The sequence below is a fragment of the Drosophila mojavensis genome, unplaced genomic scaffold, assembly GCF_018153725.1.
Source record: "Drosophila mojavensis isolate 15081-1352.22 unplaced genomic scaffold, ASM1815372v1 contig_81, whole genome shotgun sequence".
Lineage (NCBI taxonomy): Eukaryota > Metazoa > Arthropoda > Insecta > Diptera > Drosophilidae > Drosophila > Drosophila mojavensis.
The window spans coordinates 5,927,335-5,948,585 of NW_025318907.1; the positions used below are offsets into that span (position 1 = coordinate 5,927,335).

The 21,251-nt window shown below is 40.0% G+C and overlaps 1 protein-coding gene across 3 annotated transcripts; it reads left to right on the forward strand.

Moving 5' to 3' along the window:
- The first annotated feature begins 10,837 nt into the window (after positions 1-10,837).
- LOC6580840 lies at positions 10,838-15,048 on the forward strand. 3 transcript variants are annotated; one of them, XM_044011260.1, is made up of 5 exons: positions 10,838-11,105; positions 11,164-12,060; positions 14,054-14,245; positions 14,307-14,577; positions 14,638-15,048. In XM_044011260.1, exons 2-5 carry the CDS (start codon positions 11,976-11,978, stop codon positions 14,801-14,803), a joined length of 714 nt encoding a protein of 237 aa, XP_043867195.1. In that variant the 5' UTR covers positions 10,838-11,105; positions 11,164-11,975; the 3' UTR covers positions 14,804-15,048. The 3 variants fall into 3 exon arrangements, with proteins under 3 accessions (XP_043867195.1, XP_043867194.1, XP_015019929.2); XM_015164443.3 differs by adding an exon at positions 13,029-13,030 and having other exon boundaries at positions 10,839-12,160; XM_044011259.1 differs by having other exon boundaries at positions 10,838-12,060.
- Positions 15,049-21,251: the final 6,203 nt, after the last annotated feature.

The following is a 21,251-nucleotide window of genomic DNA, read 5'->3' on the forward strand; positions in this document are numbered from 1 at the left end:
TTTCCAAGCAACTAAATATTTATTTCAATGTTGTGGTCGGGGCCTTAGACATTTCAATTTATTGCACAATTAAAAAGTATTTCTCATATCCTGTGTGAGTGCAGCTCATAAATTCTTCACCTACGCTCTCAGCCTCGTACCTGCCTGACGGAAATTGCGAAGCGCCTAGTGCGCGCCTCCAAGACAAATCCTGACTCCAAAAAAATCAGAGTAAAAAGCAAAATAAAGGAAGAAGAAATCCCCAAAAGTCTAGGCAGAAAAATAAAAGAAGAAGAGCTCGCAGGCAGTTGGCATTCAAATTATGAAATAAGTAAAAGCGCACTCCATGCATTAAAAACCTTTTAATTTGCTAAATCGCCTTGCCAGACGACGCCGCAGCAGCAGCTCATGGCTACGGCATACGGGCTGCGGGCTACGGGCTACGGGTTACGGGTTAGACGGCATACGGCATTCGGCATACGGCGCAACGGATACGAAGTCTGTGTGCATTTTTGAGATTTGCAGACGCCTAAAGGAGCGCCGCCTACGCCCAATACATACACTTCACCCACCCACTCGTCTTTGTGCCAGGATCTGGGCAAAGTTGTGCCCAGGCAATGCAAACACTCCAAAGCCTGCCCGCCCTTTCAGCAGTCTCCCTCCGGTTGCTCTATATATGTGGGGCGATAATTTCCACTTTGTGCGGCTGCCGCTGCTGTTGCTGCTGGCAAATTCCTATGGGCTATCAAGGCAGAGCAGCTCAGCCTCGACTCGTACTCCTCTTTTGTATCTGTACATTCGGCATTCCTCGCAAAATAGAGAAAAAGGCAGAAGTCTCAACTGAAGCTGTCTTTGAAAGGGCGCAGTGAAGCATTCAAAATAATTTCACAAAAATCATAATGCATCTTAATTTTATATATATTCCAGCAGTATGAAGCAATATGTAATAGAGCTTGCATGAGACGCAGTTTGGTCAGGACAATTTTTCAATTTTTCAGCAAATATATATTATTTTTAACGAAGCTCTCTAGTCAAAGAAAATAATTTAAGAGATTCGGTAGTTATTATGTGAAAATTAATATATTTGAATTTCAAAGAAATTAAATATATAATTATTAAATTTTAAATATAAGTATACATAAATATAAGTATACATAAATATAAGTATAGTTTATTTTCACCATTGACAATATATTGCAATAGTGCAAAAAATGTAATATGTCGATTCATATTAATTAAAAATGTATATACAATTTTGTGTTGATTTGTTACTAGTTATATTAAATGCCTTTGTTTTAATATATTATATTTTATATTGTCACGTATTTTTTCAAAATTTCTTCCTCTAAATGTTTAATGCTATATAAGATTACATTCAAAATTAAATAAAGTAATTAATATGTATTTGAATGTGTATATGGTCGCAATTATATTGCTATATCTACACAAAATGTACAACATAATATATTGAAGCTTCCACTAATTCTAGCACTCTGGGGGAAACTTAAAGAGACGCCCCAAAGCATGCTACAAATAAATGGGGATAAACAAATTAGTGAAACGCACAAAAACTCGCTGCATGTACGAAAAGTAATTAAATTTGATTTCCAACACAAATGCAATGCCATTTGCCGTTTCTCTCGATCCTGGCGTGTCCATGGTAATCAAGTATTGTCATTGCATGACTCCACAGATATCGACTGAGAGTGCGGAAGGGGCAGAGCGGGGGACACGCAATCGAAATTAAGAAAAGTCTCGCATTTAATTTAATTGACAGCTCGCGGACGAAACCAACTCTCAGCATCCCCCTCCCCCTCACGCACCCCAACAACCATCACCTGCCCCAAATGCTCATTAAAAGCGTATTATATAGAGAGGAAAATGTCTGCGCTTATCTATCGAATGTCTCCTCTCCAGCTGTTGTTGTAGTTGTTGTTGTTGCCAATGATTTTTGTAAATTCATTACAATCTATTTGCGAGAAGAATCTATACGCAAATAAATTGCAAACTCATTTACCGCGCGAAAAAGACGAAACAACTTTTCGAGTGCTTTATTTAAATGCGAAATCTGAAAATTCAGTCAGGCAAAAGCGCTCGAGAAATGCAGCTAAAAGTTTGTTTTAACCATTTTTATAGACATTTATTTTCTGTTGTTCCATTTGGCCTCGTCGCAGACATCGTCTGTGGCTTGTCCTGCACTCAATTTAAATTGTCTCCTTGGAGATTTATGCAGAGCCTGCGATGATTTGCCATTCAGTTTGTTGGCCTCTTGTGTTTTATTTCGATTCGGTTTTTTCGCTGATGACTTGACTGAAATTTTATTGCAGCTTCAATCGATAGCAATCAATAGATTATTAAGCACAATTTGCGGTTTATTGAGTTACGGCTGGATTAAATTTAGGCTTGGGAAAATCTGGCTTTAAGTATGCTAATGCTCGACAATTAAGTACACATATTTCTTTTGCAAATGCACTCAAACAGAAAAAAGGGTCCGGATTGTTGCCAATTTCGGATGAGAACACCAACAGAAAATGCTTATAATAAATGGCCAAAAATGAGCTGAAAAACACGCGCAATTCAATTACCCAAAGAGGAGAACCGCACGAATTGTGGACGACACGCGACCGCATAAAAACGCGTTCAAAACGCGAAACGCACTTCAAGCACATAAATTATGAACAACAGCAAAAATACAAAAATTTGGCCCACAAATGTAAAGAAACAACAACAACAAGATGTATATTAAATGTTTAACACGACTTTTCACTCATTAACGAGAGACGCGAAAAAAAAACCGCAAGACCCATCTAGAGGGTTGCCTGTGTTTTTGGCATAATTTATGCATGTGTGCAGAATGGGTGTCTGTATGTGTGGGTTGGTGTTGGTGTTGGCGTTGATGTGAGACTAGCCAAGTGTTAATTTCGTGGCACACAAAGCATTATAAACAGAAAAAATTATAAATCTAAAAGCAAACGCAGCGAAAGCAAAGGCAGCAAAGCGAGCGACTTATTGAAGCGTTTCGCGTGCGTTTTAAAACGCGTACAAAATTAACATCAAGCATTTGCCGTATTTAAGATTCAGATCGTAGTCTAAAGTTTACTTTGGGGCATTCTTAATATAAAATAGTTATATTATTATTACAAAATAATATTAAAGAGTTGAAGCTGCACTTAGAAATTATCGAAAGATGATTCTAAAAATCTGGCAGAAAATAGTTTATGAAAATACATAGTTAATGAAGACGAAATTTCTTATTTAATGCAAATATTTTATTTCTATTAATTTCTATCATGTCAAGATGCCTGCTAACAGTATTTTTAGTTTGCGCGTTTGTATAAAGCTTTTCCGGCAATATAAATATTTTTTATGTTTAATAGATTGAAATATGTAATTTATATATTTTATATACAACAATTCAATTCAAGTTATTAAAAGAAACTCTTCTGCTGCACTCACGCGTTTTTTGTGTGCGCTTTAAAACGCGAGCACATCAGCCAACCTTAAAGGCGGCTTTTCCCATGATCCACTAACCAACAAATAGCAAACGCAATCGCAATCGCAATCGCAGTAGCAATCAGAGTGGCAATCGCAATTCCCAATCGATGGGCAAAGCCAAAGTGCAGACCCAAAGAATGTGACTCTCGACTCGCTGACTGACAGCCGAACTGAAACCAAAAACTGGGTCCATAATTCATATGCGCCACAAAGTCTGCGGCAATCAAAATGCCAAAAACCGCAGCGAAAATTCAGACGACTTGCTGAGCTGAGAGCTGCTGCTGCTGCTGCTGCTGCTGCTGCTGTTGCAGAGCAGCCGAACGACATAATTGCAGCCTGTCTGCAGTGCCTAATGCAAACAAACATGGGATTATGAGAGGCAGCCAGCGAGCGAGTTGATGATGGGCCCCTACCCAGCCTATCCCTCTCCCGTTCCCTCTCGCTCTCCTGCTCTGCTCTCGCTGTCTGACCCGTAACAAGTAGCTGGCGAAATGCTTTAAAAATTGGGCTCTACGTGTTGCAGGCCCCGCACCACGCACCAAGCTCAAAGCACCAAGCACCAAGACAAGGATCAGCAAGAGTTCGCCGAGATCGTGCGATTGCTTTTCATTAGCTGCGCCACAAAAACAACAACAACGGCAACAACACAATGAAATTATGTGGCCTGAACCTCTGGGGCTTTGAACCTGGCCACATCTTAAAAACTAGTCCATGTGGCATGTGCATTGCGTTTGGCGAATCGATTGGCAACGCCCCAGCTGCTGTTGCCGCTGTGGACGCTGTTGCTGCAACATGTGACTTGCTTGAGATTCGATTGACTTGGCTGCTCAGTTGCACGAAATTATAATTTCACCTACAACAATTTGGCTCCCGTTTCAGCTCCTACTTCCAGCACCCTAGCCACCATCCCACCCCCTCTATCCACACCTATCTATATATAAGTTGTTCATGGGAATTACATACGTGATAGATTGTTTTAGCCTCAACTCCAAGCTGAGCACAGCTGGCTGATTGGTTTTCCTGCCATCATCGTTTCATATGCGACGTGACTGAGGCTCTGATTGCCAATCGATTGATTTACAAATATGCTTAGGAACACACAGCAACATGCATGGAAATGAGCTAAGATTAAGGTAAGAAATCTCCATCAATGTATCTGCAAGATTTTGGTTAGCATTATAATAAAAGAAGAAATTATAAACTATATTTGCAATATAAATTTAATACTACTAAAACAACTTAAAATCGGCGCGAAACTTGATAGCTGCCTTTATATTTACGATTTACGGTTAGGTAATATGAATAAGGCATGATATGGTATAAAATGGATGCCTCTGTATATAAACTTCAAATGGATTTTTTATTGGAAATTTTTACTGGAATTACCAGATGCGATAATCACAGAGTTTAATCAGCAATGAATTACAAAGCATTAATCAGCAAATTAATATTTTTTTTTTTTAATCAGCAAATCAATATTAAAAATATATATATATATTCTTTATGGGTCTTTTCGTTAACAAAGAGTTTGTCTAAGCTATAAGACAATCTTCGTAAAGTTATGAACAAAATAATTAGCCAACACAAAACAATGAATCTCTACTGCACTAGCTAAGCAAGTGATAAAATAATGTATTCGGCAAAATGAATAAAAATTCCAGAACCAATAGAAATTGGAATTAAAATTGTTCTCTTTTCCAAGTGTCTTAAGATATCAAAGTTGTAAAGTATGCCAAATTATGTTGTATAATTTTTACACAAATATCTATCCAAACATTTGACTTCTTCTTATTCCAATTCAAGCAATTCTCTTTCAATATATTGACATTTTCGTCGTTGCCCAAAAGGGTTTGACAATTGTTTTCTATTTTGTGTTTATTTTCAAATTTTTGGCATTTACCTGAACTCGAAATTTTATTTGTTAGCTCGACCTCCTAAATGGATAAGTTCAGATATCTGAAGCCCGTGTGGTTTACAGCGTCGCTTATGATGCTCATGATGTTCTCAGTGACAAAAGGTGCTTCGAAATACATTAACTTAGCAGCAATTCCCAATGCCTTAGATCATGTGCTGAGCACAATAAGCACGAGCATAACAATTAGACCGTATTGAGTGTCGCGATGGGCGGGACGATGAGACAAGAAGAGCAACGACAATAACGAGCCGGCAATGCGAAGAAACTGGAGAGACTTGTTTCAGCCCATACGCGCAGTTAAGATTAATGCATATATATTAGCAACAAACAAGAGCTGCGCAGTTCGGACTTGACCCTGGACAAGGCGCAACAGGTGGTGCCACAGAGAAGGAAAGACAGGCAGAGATAGAGAGAGAGAGGGCGAGAAACAATCTCGGTTCGAGTGGGCACATGTTGGCAATTTCCCGAACATGTCAGCTGCCGATAGCTGCCCAACTCGCAGTCGGCGCCACAAAGATCGAGAGAGAGAGAGAGAGAGAAAGAGAGGGAGAGGGAGAGATACACAAGCGATGGCAAATGATTTTGCAATGCGGCGAACACTCGTCAATGTCGCGACAAGGGTCAATAATTGACCAAGAGACAGGGCCGGCAGCAGGGCCCGCGGCAGCAGAGTCTCGCATTCGGTTAATAGAGTCGTGATCCACGGCCACGAAGCAACCTGCGCGCATATGCTGAACGATGAGCGGGGGGCCGAGGCGCAACGGAGCGCAGACCACCTACAACTGCATGTATTTGTTTTGCACCCCTACCGAACCAGCACTCTTCATTCGCCTCTCCATTCCCCTCCCATCCCATCCCCTCGCGATCCTCTAACCGCCTCGCCGCTTGTTGTTGTTCAATTAAACTTTATGCCAATAAATTGTAAGCAGTAAGTCGTTTAATCTAAATTAAGCGCCAGCCAGTCGTCCGAGCCAGGCGCTGGCAAACGTTTTTTGAACGGCAATTTCCATCAGCTGCATCATGTGTCATAAACAAGTTGCAAGGCGCCGCCGACAATGCCACAATACGCGCTACATGCGCACATTTCCATACAGCCCATGGGGCAAGTGCGCGCTTCCTGGTCGCAGTCGCAGTCGAAGCTAAAGTTAGAGCTGGAGTTGGAGCTGGAGCTGGAGCTGGAGTCGTTGCCTGGCACGTTGTCTGGCTCTGGTTCTGGTTCTAGTCTAGGCATTTGCCTATGTAGCGTAAGCAATTTTTATGCTCATGTTGCACGTAATCACCGCGAGCCGCAGGTGGTAAAAGGAGCTCAGTGTGCGCCGAGCGGGGGCAGCTTGCGGGACCTGAAGGAGCGCCCAGCTCATCTGGCCCCAAGAGCAGCGCTGATTGAATTGCACTAATTGCGTATTAAAGCTCAGCACATTTCAGCGGCAACAAATTGCATGCAGCCAAATTGAATTAGACGAGCAACAGCCACGCCCCCTCTCCCACTATTCCTGCCGCAGTCCACTCTACGCCTGATGCTCCTGCTGCTAATGAAGCAACGCTTGCTTGCTGGCTCTTATTTTGTCTAATTAATTGGCAGCGCCAAATGTCTGCAGAGCAAAAAAAAAAAAAAAAGTTGCCCCAACTCTTACCAGGCTAGCCCTGAGCCCTGAGCCCCGAGCCTCTATTTCTGCACCCCCTCAAACACCCTCTCGAAACCCCTCACACAAGTGCAACAAGAAAGCTGTCAACACAGCCAAAAAGAGCGCCAACTGCAGCTCCCTTGTTATGCTCGCCCACGCCCTCTCCCCGCGCCCTTCTTCCCTTTCGCAAGTCGCAGCTGAAAGTCAAGTGTCCTTGGAGAATATGTGGCATGTGGCATGCTGCATGTTGCAATTCTTTCATTTGTTTTTCGCCCAACAAAAAAAGAAGAAACTAATTGCAGCTGAGGCTGGGGGAATATGTGCTTGAACTTTGGGGCAAGCATTTGCGGAAGGGGGCCAGCCCCCTGCACTCTTGAGGCATGTTGCCATTGCATAAAGGGTTAATTATAACACACAAACGTTTGATACGAATCCCTTTTGAAGCACATCTGCGGAAGGAGTAGAGTCAAAATAAGATATGCAAAAAGAGCTAGACAAACGAGACACAAAAAGAACTGCTTGAAAATAATAAGAAAACAAATAAAATGAATTATAGTTGAGATATATTAAAAATTAATTCAATGGAATACATAAGCTAAAAATTAAATTTAAAATATATATATATACATATGTAGAGCAATACAAAACTGGAATTCATACTTACATGGGTAAATAAATCTTACAAATTCCATATTAGAGAATCATAGAGAAACTAAATTCATAATTTGATAACTCTGTCCCGTTACATCAACTCACATCTGATTTCAAATAAGAGCCAGGGAATCGCACACAAAAAAATGCCAAAATGGAAAAAAAGGAAACTCGACTCATTTATTGTAGTATATATCCCAGTGGAGAGGCCCTGTTCGGTTCTTATGTTTGTAATAACAACATTTTTGCTTAATTAACACAACAAAGCAATGCCAAAAAATATGGAAAATCTGCTCCACGAAAAACGAAAAGCAAAAAGTATTCTCTATGCACTGAGATTCCCCTAACACAGGGCATCTTGCATTGCCACCTGCAGCTGGGAGTGGGCAGGGCTGGGCGAGCCGTACGTGAGGTGTGTGGCAAAATACCATGAAAAAAGCCACTCACAATGCTGGCAGCAGCAGCAGCAGCAGCATCAGCCGCCGCGGCCTCCTTCCAGCTCTTAACGCCGGCCATCCGGCTCTGAAAATGTTTGGCAGACAAAAAGATTTATGTTTTCTTTTCATTTTGTACTTTACATTTCACATTTTCACATTTCACATTTTACATTTCACATTTTACATTTCACATTTTGGCATTTCATTTGAGGCTACGAGCGACGATAAAACAAATGAACAACAAAATTGTATAAAAATTTTCTATAGTCTACTCGTTGCATACTTAAAGGCACATGAAAGGGGCAAAGGGAGAAGGGAAAAGGCAAAAGAAAACGCTCAAGCACGGAAAAAGGAAAAGACAACGCGCTGCCAAGTGCATGAAAACAGAATAAAAACAAATGCATTTCCCCCAAAGTAAAGAGCTCTTCCCACTCTCTCTCTCTCTCTCTCTCTCTATCTCGCTCTCAAAAAAAGGGTGCTTTGAATTAATACTTTTTCGATTTGCTTTGTTTCGGTCTGACTGAAAGCTGAGTGGGCGACAGAAAAGGGGGAAACAGGAACGAAGGGACACAAGGAAGAACTCTGTAGCTAGCACCTAGGAAATTAAGAGAGAACTTTGTTAACTTTAAATTTTAATGAGAAGAGCAAAGAGGAATACAGGGATTAAATAAAGAATATGTTATTATTAGTAAGACTTCTTTTGGCATTAAGAACTTGCTACTTTGGATAAACCTTTAAAGCTTAATGAGAAGATTTACCAAGAGCCTGTTTTAACAGTTGCTTAACACTGCTGCTGATAACTGTTATGTTAATTAACATATATTATCCAAACTCTTTTTACAATTAACTAGTCTTCATGTTAATGAAAGAGTGATTTTCAAACAAACAACTGCTATAAGATTTCTCTTAATTAAGCTATCTATCTATATTAATAGCTCACAGGCATGACATCACCTAATAACAATATTTCATTATCAGCTAAGTAATATACTTCAAGACTGGCGCCATGAAAAGCCCATAAATCATGAACCCAAATCTCACACACACACATTCTGATTATTTTTGGAGCATGCATGCAACGATAACTCCATCCAAACTGACCAGCATCAGCCATCGAAGCAACAACAACAACAACAATAACAGCAACAACAAGAATAACTGCAACAACAACTTCGGCAATTTTCCAATTTTCACATGCGAATTATGGTCAGCCGGCTACCCACAACGAGTTCGAACCCACCGCAGATACAAATTTTGGAGTGATTGATAGCATGTTATGAGTTAACATGCTATTATTAGACCGCAAGATGCTACCAACAACAGCAACATCTACAGCAGCAGCAACAACAGAAACCATGTTGAGAGCCTGTCGAGGATCGGTCTAAGCAAATGTTTACTCACGACTTTTCGCTCGGGTCTCTGGGCTTTGGTTTTTTCGTCATATTTGCCAAAAGTGGAAAATTGTGCAAGAGAAATTGATTTCACATGATTTACGTGCAAGTTTTCGCAACAACAACAACAGCGAGCAACAGCCAGCAACCAACAGCAGCCGAAAATAATTTCTAATGTCATGTTGGAAGCTGCTGATGCAGTGCGAGATGGGCAAAGGGAGGGAGACAGGGAAGAAGGGAAATGTTCAGCAGTTTGGTATCACAAATCAATCGACAACAAAAACAAAAGCTAATTAAATGGCCACCAGATGGCGCCAGCAATACAATCGCCGTTCGAGCTGCGAGTTGGTCAGTTGGCCAATCTAACTATTCCAAGCCATATCAAACGAAAAAAATTTATTTAGATATTAACAAAAATACTTGAAGTAACTTATCGCTTTTTTTTCGATTTATGGATTTCCGCTAGCCAAAGTCGAACGCAAATAAAAAACTTGAAATTCCGTTTGCAAACCAAGCACAAAGTCAATGTCATCAAATCGACGAACCAATGCAAAATATATAAATATAAACACAGAAACTAAAAAACTGCGGGCATGTTATAACGAATCAAATATTGCATAATGAGTGTCACTTAGCTACCAGGTGCACATATGAATAACTGTTGTATACTGTTATTCCGCGCTGAATTGGACTTAACTATGCCTAAAGGTCACGATTCGGCATATAAGTATTATAATATTGAGATTGATCGGAGCTTTAGAATATTTTATACAAATTAAATCCAAAATTCATGTACATCATTAATTGTACTCTTATATATCATACAGATATTATCAAACTAATCTAGCTGCACCAAAATACTTATTTAATTAAATTTTGAATGATTGGCTTGCTATAATATTTCTTATATTGTACATTCATTCATCATTCATTCATATAGTATTTGAATATACATATCTGCACTTATTCACTGGGTATCTAACTAACGGATATATTCCTTTCAACATACAATCATTTTTCTCAAAGTATTAATGGGATTGTTGACATATAAACAAGCATTTGAGATGTTTTTTTTTTTTTTCTCACAGAGAATAATCTTAATTATTGCTTCCTATTTAGCAACTCATTCAGTAAACCTGTTTCGCAATCCAATCAATATTTACACACCCAGTCAATGACTGCGCACATTTTTGACTGAATGTAGAACAAAGTTGGAATCGGGTATACCTCGGGCATAGAAATTGCTCCCATTTCCATAAGGTACAACAATTATCATCAATCTAAAATCATAATTACATTTGTTCATGGCTTACTTGAATTTCACCTGCAAGCAGCTAAAACAACTTTCAATACACATAGGTTTAGTAAATTTATAGAGTCGTAGAACCAGTTGAGATTAACGCAGAAAAAAAAGTAAAAACTAGAAAAAATAGAAACGAATAATATAATTCCAATAGTAAATAAACAAATTGCTTAACTGTGAATCGCTGAAGACTCTTAACGGTATTCGGTGCCATATAAACAAAGCACAATTGATGCGATTGTCGATGAATGGCTGCTTGAAGAGTCGGCTGGCACTCTAAAGGTGCCGCAAGGTGGCAAACCATTTAAGGTGACAAGTTAATTAAAAATACACAGAATATATATATATATATATATATATTATAAAGCAACGCAAGTGAAAAGTGAGAGTCCAAGCGAGTGAGAGAAATTATAGCAGAGACCAAGACCCAGACCCAGACGCAGACCCAACTCGAGACCAGGCCAGAGACTCATACCTAAACGAGGCGCGCTCAGCTTTAAAACTGAATCCAAAAACCAAAATCAAAAGCAACAAAAATACTGGTTTTGAGAGAGCGCGCGCGCGCTCAAGAAAAATACCAACGATATAAAGACAAAAACAATTCAGACATACATTAAACTGTCAATCCAAAGAGGCGACTCGCCCCCTCCAGAGGCCCCTATGCGCACCGGCCCCCTCTGCCCGCTCAGCACCCGCCCCTGACTTTGACTGTGGCTTGGCGGCGCGGCTGTTGTTGTTGCTGTTGCTGTTGCTGGCGCTGGTTTGGCACTTAGCATGCGCATGCGCTACCGTTTTCTTGGCCAGTTGTATTTTAGCCATTAGCACGTTCGGAGCTGGAGTTAGACACTGGCTCCAAGTATATTTATAGTTGAAACTAAAAGTGAATTAAACGGCGCCTCAAGACTCACGCACAGCGAGACTTTATGGCGACTTGGTGAATTTGTAATTGTGAAAGCGAAAGTTGCGTGCAAAAAGTGGAGTTTCATATAAAACGCACATACATATTTATACATATATGCCTAAAAGCTGAACAAACGACTCGATATACAAACAAAGCGCGCGAAATCAAGAAAAACAACAACAGCAACAACAACAACTAAGAGAATAACAACGACCGATACAAGAGCAGCCGTCACAACAACCTTCAAGAATTCCTCCTCAAGAGAGTAAAGCTTCAGCATGCCCGCAGCCAGTTCTCATTCGCGACTCTTCTTCTACCTGCTGTGCGTCGCCTCACTGTTGGCTGTATCAAAATCGGATACCGGTAGTACAAAGAACTCATACTTTATGTCGTATTTCTATTATCTGATTGTTAACTTTATCAATCCGTTTGCAATGCCCATCTTTTATCGCTTCGTACACGTGTGGCTCACATAGAAGCTAAACGGGCATTGCGCACCGAATCCTAACGAATTTTTGTAAATATCTTGTAAATATATGTATATAACTTTAGTTTTAAATAAGACTGCTATTTGAGTTGAAATGTGATCGGCCAATCGGGATTGTCAAGTTAGACCTTAAATATTCATTTGTACCTGGCTACCGTACCTATGTGATAACTTCTATGAGGCACTCTGTTAATTGTATAATAAAATATGTAAAAAATTCTCGATGTGATGGTGTTTTATTTTATCAATTAAAAACACATTCTTTAAGAGTATGTATATAAAATCATATAGCTTAAGCATAAATGAGGAATTTCATATATTGCTTTAAAAGAAATACTAGTAAAGATATAATTGAAACTCAGATTTCGATTTATTATTGATGCGTTTTAAAATAGATAAGTTACGGAAAAAAAACTTTTGGCGTTTCAAGTTTCTGTCTGTCTGTCTGTCAAAATAATATCAAGTGTTTTATAAACAACTACATATAGAATTACAAAATGCATTCTCTATTTACTCAAAGTATAGATTCAGGTATTAATATTAAATATTTAATCAAATACCAAAAAGGATCGAATTCCAGTATAAATCTTGAACCAATTTAACTCGGATATATCCATTATGATTATAGTCTATTTGGCAACATCTGTAACCTTGATATATAAAAACTACCCTGACCAAAATCAGCAAGCGTCAATTCTATTACTTGAGCTCGCGTTCAATTTAATCTAAGATCAGAGCTCGAAATGCGAGCACAGCATATAAAACAGCTCACAGTGCCAATTAAATATTATACAATATTACAGTCAAGTGAAGCTCTAAGGGCCACAGCAGGTTACAGAGTGAGACGTGCCGTCTCTGCCAATGTCAATTGACCAGTAACTGCATTTACAGCCCAGTTAGAGACGAGTCGTTAAAAATAGCGAACACCGTACAAAAACTGTGTATGCTAGGCATATCTACATAGACGACATTCACAGAGCAACATTAATCGGTCGTACACGTTCTCAACGCACTCGAAGGTCGTTTTATTTTCGGCTGGCTTCAGCTAATTAGCGGATAGCTAGCTTCAATTTATGATTTTCATATGCTTTTTCACGCATTCTAGAAGCGTAGTACTCCACAGATCTCGTGAATATTGGGAAGCAAAACAAGCCAAATTGTGGAGAGCATTACCAGTTTTTTTTGCGGACTTGCTCTCTTATCTCGTGTCTCTCTCGACATCGTCTCTTGTCCATGATCTTGACCACGCTTCAATTGGCTGCGGTAGCTCTCATTGACATCAAAAATAGTCGCAATAGTCTCTTCGGCTTCGCTTAGTTGGCATTCAAGGTTAATAGTTGAAACTGTTAGACGCTGAGTATTGTGTGCCTAGCTACGTCAGCGTCTGTGAGGCGGAACTGTTTAAGATGCGGAAGCTTCTCCAAGATGATTAAGCAAAAAGAAAAAGAAAACAACAACAAAAATTTACATTTAAATTTTTATGTTTTTATATTAGAAAAATATAATTTTGTTGTTGCTTGTTGATTTGTTTACTGAGGCAGAGAACTTGAGCTACTAACCCAATAGGTGCGATTAACTCTTAGAAGTTTACACAATTTGGAACAAGGGCTCATCAGAGATGATATATGATGCACCGTATTGGAGCTTCGCTTATATACATTTATTATTAATATATATTATTTTTGCATTATATATTATTGTCTTTCTATAGTTAAGGTCTGTGCCGGCTCGACTGTCTCATTAATTATTGAGTCTGTCACTTGTATATATTTCTATTTATTATCAGCTGTAAAAAATTCGATACACAGTTTCATTCATTAACACTCATCCACTCATAATCGTGCGTTATCATTCACAATACACTCACAGTGCCGCTGCAACCACCTGCCGAGGATTTGGCCTACGATGCGGCCTTGCAGTTGGGCATATTGACCCACCGGCTCAATCAGTTGGCTCACGAGGAGGAGTCGAGGCAGTTGGGCATCACAAATCTGACGCTCAACAACCTGGTTAATCGTATACCCTGTAACTGCGACACTGGCCTCTGCAAGTGCTGTGCAGGTAGGTGCGGCTCCTTCTACATTTCCAATATGCTTGAGCCTTTGTTTTCATCTCTTGATAGGCTTTCTCTCGGTGATTGGCATGAACAGCTGCACAGAGGTCGTCTATCGGCCGGATGAGTTCTCCTTTGAGCTGCGCATGCGCGTTAACAATAACATCTGGTTCCGCCGCAAGGTCTCCGGGCAGAATCCGCCGCCCTTTTGCTTCAGGCCGCCGCGCTTCAACTTTGCACGCGCCTGCATTCAGTTCCATGATATCTGGTTCGTTGGCCGCAACATGCATGTCTGCATGTACATGTCCGGCGAGTTTCAGGGCTTTGAGCTCTTCGAACGGTAAGACATCCCCAGGAAGAACAAAAGTTAGTATAATTAACTTTATTAATATTTTTTAAGCAACTTTGACTGCTTGCTCTTTGGGGATCATGGCGTAAAAATCGTGCCGCCCGAGCAGGGCTATCCAGTGAGACCCAACGATGTGGACATAGATGATGCAGAGGATGAGATCGAGGACTACGATGAGAACGTTGTACGCAGCTTGGCCGAAAAGATGATGAGTTGATTGTTGCATACCCCACGGACTCGCACCACCTTTGTCCATTCTTCGACTCATCATCGAATTCTTATTTCCTACTAATTGCCATTCAACAATTTCATTTCTTACAACCCATTCCCCATCCCCCATCTCCTGCATTCGTTATATCCCTAACTGAACCTACATATTTATTAACATGCATTCCTGGATCCCTCCTACTCTATTATTTATTACCGCATTGTTAATTTATTAAAGCATTTGAAACACTTGGAGGCATGTCTTTTTATCCTGCGCCACTTGGCTGCCTAATCACTCGAGAGCGAACCGCCCAGCCAGCCAAAAGGCCACCTGTTGAGCCACCGCCCGCAAGTGTGAAAACTGCAAAAGGTGCGACGTGTGATGTTCAAAGCCGAACAAAGGCCTCTCGCCCAGCCGCCCCACTCCCTGGGTGCTCCCTTCGAGCATGTGCAGCCAGCGCATCCGTATCCTGTTGCGTCTGCCCCAGCTCCTGGGCACTCAAGTGCAAAATAAAACACAAAGCGCATTCAAATTCTAAAGGATAATGCAACCGGTTGCACTGCATGTGCAAGCTGCAGTCGCCTGGAGTTGGGGGCGTGTCCCTTTCATGCACATGCAGAAACACGTCAGGCACTGTGGCTGTGGCTACTGCACTTCGCTTGACTCGCAGTTGACTGTAATAAAGGACTATTTAAGGCATTCGCCAGGCGCCCGACGAGGATGCAATCCACACACATACAGATGCAGAACGAGCGCCGTATGCAAAGTATTATTTCGCACTTGAGGCCTCAAATCGAGGCTGCATTCAAGAGCAATTTAGACTGTGGTGTGTGGAGGCAGGTGTCATGCAAATGTGAGAGGATATGCAAACAGGATATGCATGTGCAATGTGAGGAGAAGAGCCTTTGAATGCGGCTAATGCAAAGACATGAAAGATGAAAATAAAAAGCTGGTCGAATGATGGGTATATTAACAGAATGTTAAGTAGCTTCATAATTAGCTTAAGCAAGAACACAGTTTAGGATTTGACATGAGGAAGGTAATTTATAGTTGTAGATGTATATTTGTTTCTAATCAACAATGATAAGTCCTCTTCCTCACTTTTATCTAACTTGTATAGTCTTCACCCATTCATATTAACTTCCTGTACTTCATAGACAATTATTATCGCATCTCTACTCATAATTCCCCTTTGATTTACCGCATGTCACACAAAGTCGTCAATTATATTGTTAAGCCCCGCATTGGTCATTGACCATTAAGCTATTTAAAGGCCACTTGAGTAGCCGTTAAACACATTGACCCCTTCGGGCAGACAGACAGTGGAAGACCACCTAGCTGATAGACCGGATGGCAGTCAGGCGAGAGGTGTGAACAAAGCTGACCATAAAGCCCCGACGGGCAGCTAATTTAAAATTCAAATTCAAATTCAAGTTTCGAGTGCGCACAAATGAAATGCATTTAGCGGCAGTAATTGATTTGTTTACACACACGCGACACGCGTCGACCAACTGACCCAACTGACCAGCCAACACACACAAACAGGCAAACAGGCAAACAGACAAACAGGGGGAAACTCAACTGAGCCGACCTGAGCTGAGGGTAGGGGTGGCTACTGACCAGCGGCTAGCGCTGAGCCGACCCGGCTCGACCCTCATTGTCCGTGTTGCCCAGCGCAACAGATGCAAAGATACAAATCACTTAAGGTCCGCTTTGCTTTGGTCACTTGATGCGATTTGCAATGATACCTTTTTTTTTTTTTGTTTGCTTGTTCCCTGAGGTCAATTATGTTATTTCCGGTTTCGTGTGGTCAGTCAACAAAAAAAATGCGAGAAATCGCGTGTGACGAACCAGGAAATGCTCTCTAACTGCTAACCGGTAACAGTAAATACAATGTAAACAAATATTCATAAATAGATATGTTTGTATTTAAATAGATAGGCTGAGATGTGTAGTCTAGACATAAGTTCATTGAAAGTAGGAAATACATATATGCAAAAATCAGCAGAGTTATTGAAAATGTATATAAGGAAATATAACAATATTTTTGGGTAAAGCATAAAAGTTAGATGTATAAATGTTTCGCTACTCTCTCCTATGTAATAAGACTATATATTTTCCTTATCGATAGGGTAAGCACATGTTAAGGTCGAACATACCCTCCTAGACAGATTCACTGAGTAGAAGGTATGGAAAAAAATGATATTGAAGTGTCATGGTCAAGTGCTTAGATCCGTGCCAAAGCGAGCCTTGGGACATAGACCAGACACACATCATCAGGACTGTGTTATTCTATCTCCCTCGATTGCACAACACAAATAAATGGAAAACGTGTAATTGAATAACACCCAAGCAGGCCTTGGGGCGCAGCAACGCTGTGGTCTAGTGTTCAAAGGTGTATTAATATATAAAATTATAGAGCAAACATATTCTCAAAAAATCTATATCTATTTTTATATTTATATTTATTTTTGTTTCAAGTGAATATCTTAGCTTAAAGTTCGGTTAGTTGAGCTTTCTCTTTTTTTTTAACGATGTCTGGTAAGCGAAAGGAAGTTTCCAAACTACCCCCAAAAGTAATTAAAAACATGGTCGTCGCTGGAGACGCCGGCGACGAATGTTAATCAAAACGGAATATAGAAAAATACAAGAAAATTTCGACGAGCAGCAGCAGGAGCAGAGGCGGGAACAGGACCACTAGCAGGAGCAGAAGCAGCAAGTGCGGAGCATAGACAAGAGACATTGTCCTTGGGGTATAATTTCTTTTAAATTTCTACATTTCGCTTAGAGAATTAATGGGGCTGGGCAGGCCGAATTCCAGTCGTAGATATACAAAGAATAATGCCGAAAAATCGTTAATTACAGAGGGAAAGAGAGGGATAACAAGTAAAAAGGCTCCAGTCGAGACTGCTCGACTAGGAGATACCCTGAACCCTCCAAGCTGATATTCTAATCAGTCTGGACTTCTTTCATGCACACATACATACACATGCACTTATAAGCACGCGCTCTGCCGACTGCGCAGTTAGCAGCGACTGCGCTTGGGCTGCGCTGCAATGTGGTCAATATTATGAGAATTTATTTGTTGAATAATTTCTTTTGTAGACATACGATCTTAATGAAACTTTCAGAGCGTAATCATATGGTTAAAGTGTGTGTACATTCCAAAGCTCAAGTCTCTAATACTTGAAATGCGTTTTTTCCAAATTGGGGGCGAAGGGGGCGTGGTATCCAAAATCTGTAAATTACAAAATCTTTGTATCGATTAACTTTATATACAACCCAAATTTGAAGTCTCCAGGTCTAAAAGTGTTCAAACTTGGCTTAAAAATCCAAGTCGATCATTCGATTATTCTCGATAAAAAAGTTATCGGACGAGTTATCGAAAAAATAAAGCAAACTTGTACTGCCCATGGTATACACGAGTATGCATGCCAAATTTCAGCTCTCTAGCTCTTATATCTTCTGAGATTCTTTTGCTCATACGGACGGACGGACGGACAGACGGACAGACGGACAGGGCTATATCGACTCAGCTCGTCGTCCTGATCAAGAATATATATACTTTATGGGGTCTGCGATGATTCCTTCTGCCTGTTACATACTTTTCACAAAACCATTATACCCTGATTTCCCATTTTCAATGGGTTCAGGGTGTAAAAAAAGAAAAGGAAATAAAAATATATACATAACAAAACTAGAGTAGACATGGGGAGTATGGAAAAATCTTAGACTCTTATGATATATACATATGTACATGTAAGCTGTAATTCCTCAGTTATGTTAGTAACGCTCCATCATACTTAGCGACCGTTTTGCAGCCTCTTAGGTTCTACAAGTTCTTCGCGCAGCTCATTTATTTAGGAGTTAATACAACGGTAACTTAATTAAGAATCCTCTTACGTGATGTCCCCGTATAACCCATTTCTATTTTGGGCTATTTGTAAAATATTTCCAAACAAATTTATTGATATCATTAGCGCATATTATTTACATAGACCCTAAATGCTGGGCATAACAAATAACTGGGGCATTAATTAAACTTATCGAACCAGGGCAGGAATTTCGGCGGGTCCTGCATATGGATGAGGCAGATGACGCGCAATTTGTTTGTTATAAAAAAAACTCAAACAATTTTTCATAAGAGATATCTGTGACGCGAAATCTTACGAGACAACCAACTGAAAGGCATTGCGCCGAAAAGCGAAATACAACGCACACACACACACGCTCACGCACAACCATTGTGTATATATATCGAATATATAAGCTGAGAGGGGGGAATGAGAAGCTTATGTACGCGACTTTCATGCGTGATGTGCGTGAAAATTTCCCCTCATTGTGTATACAGAAAGTAAATAAGGAACAGCGAGGTCTTTCCACTTTTGGGGTGGCGTTTCCACCAAAAAGGGTTAAAAATCTGTGCCTACTCTCAACATGCGTGAGCCGTATGCGTGAGTGTGTGTGTGCGATAACAGCGTTGCCAGCTTGTCGGCAGAATTATGTCTTAGACCGGCAATACTCTTCTCGGTAAAGAGGACAACAATGGAAAACAAACAAAGTCATTTACATAGTTAACGAAGTGGGTGAACAAAACGAGATAAAGTGTGAGAAGAGCGAGTTGTAGGCAGAAGAGGGAGGTGGGCAGGGATGTGCGGGCGACTAGCGCGTGCTGGCGCGATTTGCGGCAAAATAAAATGGCGACCGGCAACCAACGTACATTTTATGTGTCAATTTTTACATTTTGTCCCATCTTATCAGCAGCTGAAAGAGCAGCAAAGCAGCAGCGCAGAGCGGCAGCTGGGGCTGTGTAAAGGGTTTCCAAAAAACCATCATTAGATATGCCAAGCGTGGCCCAACTCCCCTGTTAAGTCTCATTGTTGTTGGCCCATAATGAATATGATGGGTTCTATCAATGCGGCTCAAGCAGGATCTGGACGGGGTCAATGGGGACCAATTTTGTTGCTTAACACTGCAAATAGTATATAGCCCCAGCCCATTACCCATTTGGCGCAACTGTCACCATAATCTACGCTATGGCTATAATACTACCAAATATTAAAATTCAAGTTTAGAAATTTACATAAATTCGAAATATTTTTAGACAGAATTGGCCTGAAATAGAAAATTCTTTTTATATTACATCATCAACATTTTATGCTACTTTTATGCCTGGCATATTCCAATAAAATAAAATTTTAAAATACATGCTTCTTACATGCTTACATGATTGTCAACTTTTAAAATAATATTTCCAATTCACATATCTATTGATAACCATAATAAGACCCAAACTGGGCATATATACAGACTATAACCATAGAGATCCAAGCGATGCAATGGACTCTAGTGCCAAATGCTTACTGTAGACACATCTGAAGCCAGCCCCGGGCTAGGAGCTGCCTCCATCATTGCACGGATTGGGATAGGAATTTGTACTGGATGTAGGAAATGGAAGCAGCTTCTGTGAACCAAGTACAGAACCGAGTACATGTCGCCAAAAGTGAAGGTTACCATAGGCGCTGACGATGAGTAAACTCAGCGATAGAATAAGTATCTGTTGAAAAGCAATATCCCAATCTTAACAAATATGGACATGTTAGATTCCCAGGACGATGACTTACCAATAGTCGTGTCATTGCTGCTTGTTAAGCCACTGCGCTTGAGCTGGGGGAAACAGCTCTATATAAGCAACAGATTTTACGATCGTTTGACAATTAGAATTTAGATTGCATATTATGCAAATATTATTTGAAATACCTATATAATTCGAATAGAGTTCGCCATGGGGTTACAGATTTAGGGTCGGTTACAAAAATTCTCATAATGCACTATTAAGAAATTTCAAAAGCGCAGAGCTTAACAACCTGTTATTCTATGTAAATTTAAAGCGACAAGGAACTAAAGAGTTTTAAATAAGTCTGAAGTTTATTTTCCATTCAAGTATGAAACAAATTGTATTCTAGTAAACAAGATACCAGACATAATTAACACCATATCTAATTTTGAGACTATAAAATATTTTATACTTATAAGTAAATGTGCTCTGGTCGGAAATTATCTCGACTAGATGAACTCAGCACAGAACTTCAATTTTTATCAGTTTCCTTGTTTAATACATTACGGACTATATTATGGGACATTAGTAGTATATTAAAAGTCATTTTCGACCATTTTCGACCAAAAGCAAAGTTCTCTAAGTGCGAATATATAGGGTCTCACCCCAGTGAAATTATAGGTAACATACATTCTAGGTGTATGCATCTCTGGAAACAACGCAGTCAATTTGAGCTTGTTTGGTCTTCGTGTCAAGGTATAATAAACGTGATATTAGTTTAAGCTCTCTACGAAAACGATTTTAAGATTTCGCTTATCAGCGTCAAATAATATTCCAACTTTTTAAACTATTTCCTATTCTATTTAATTATAAAAGATTTAATTTGAACGATGTTTAATA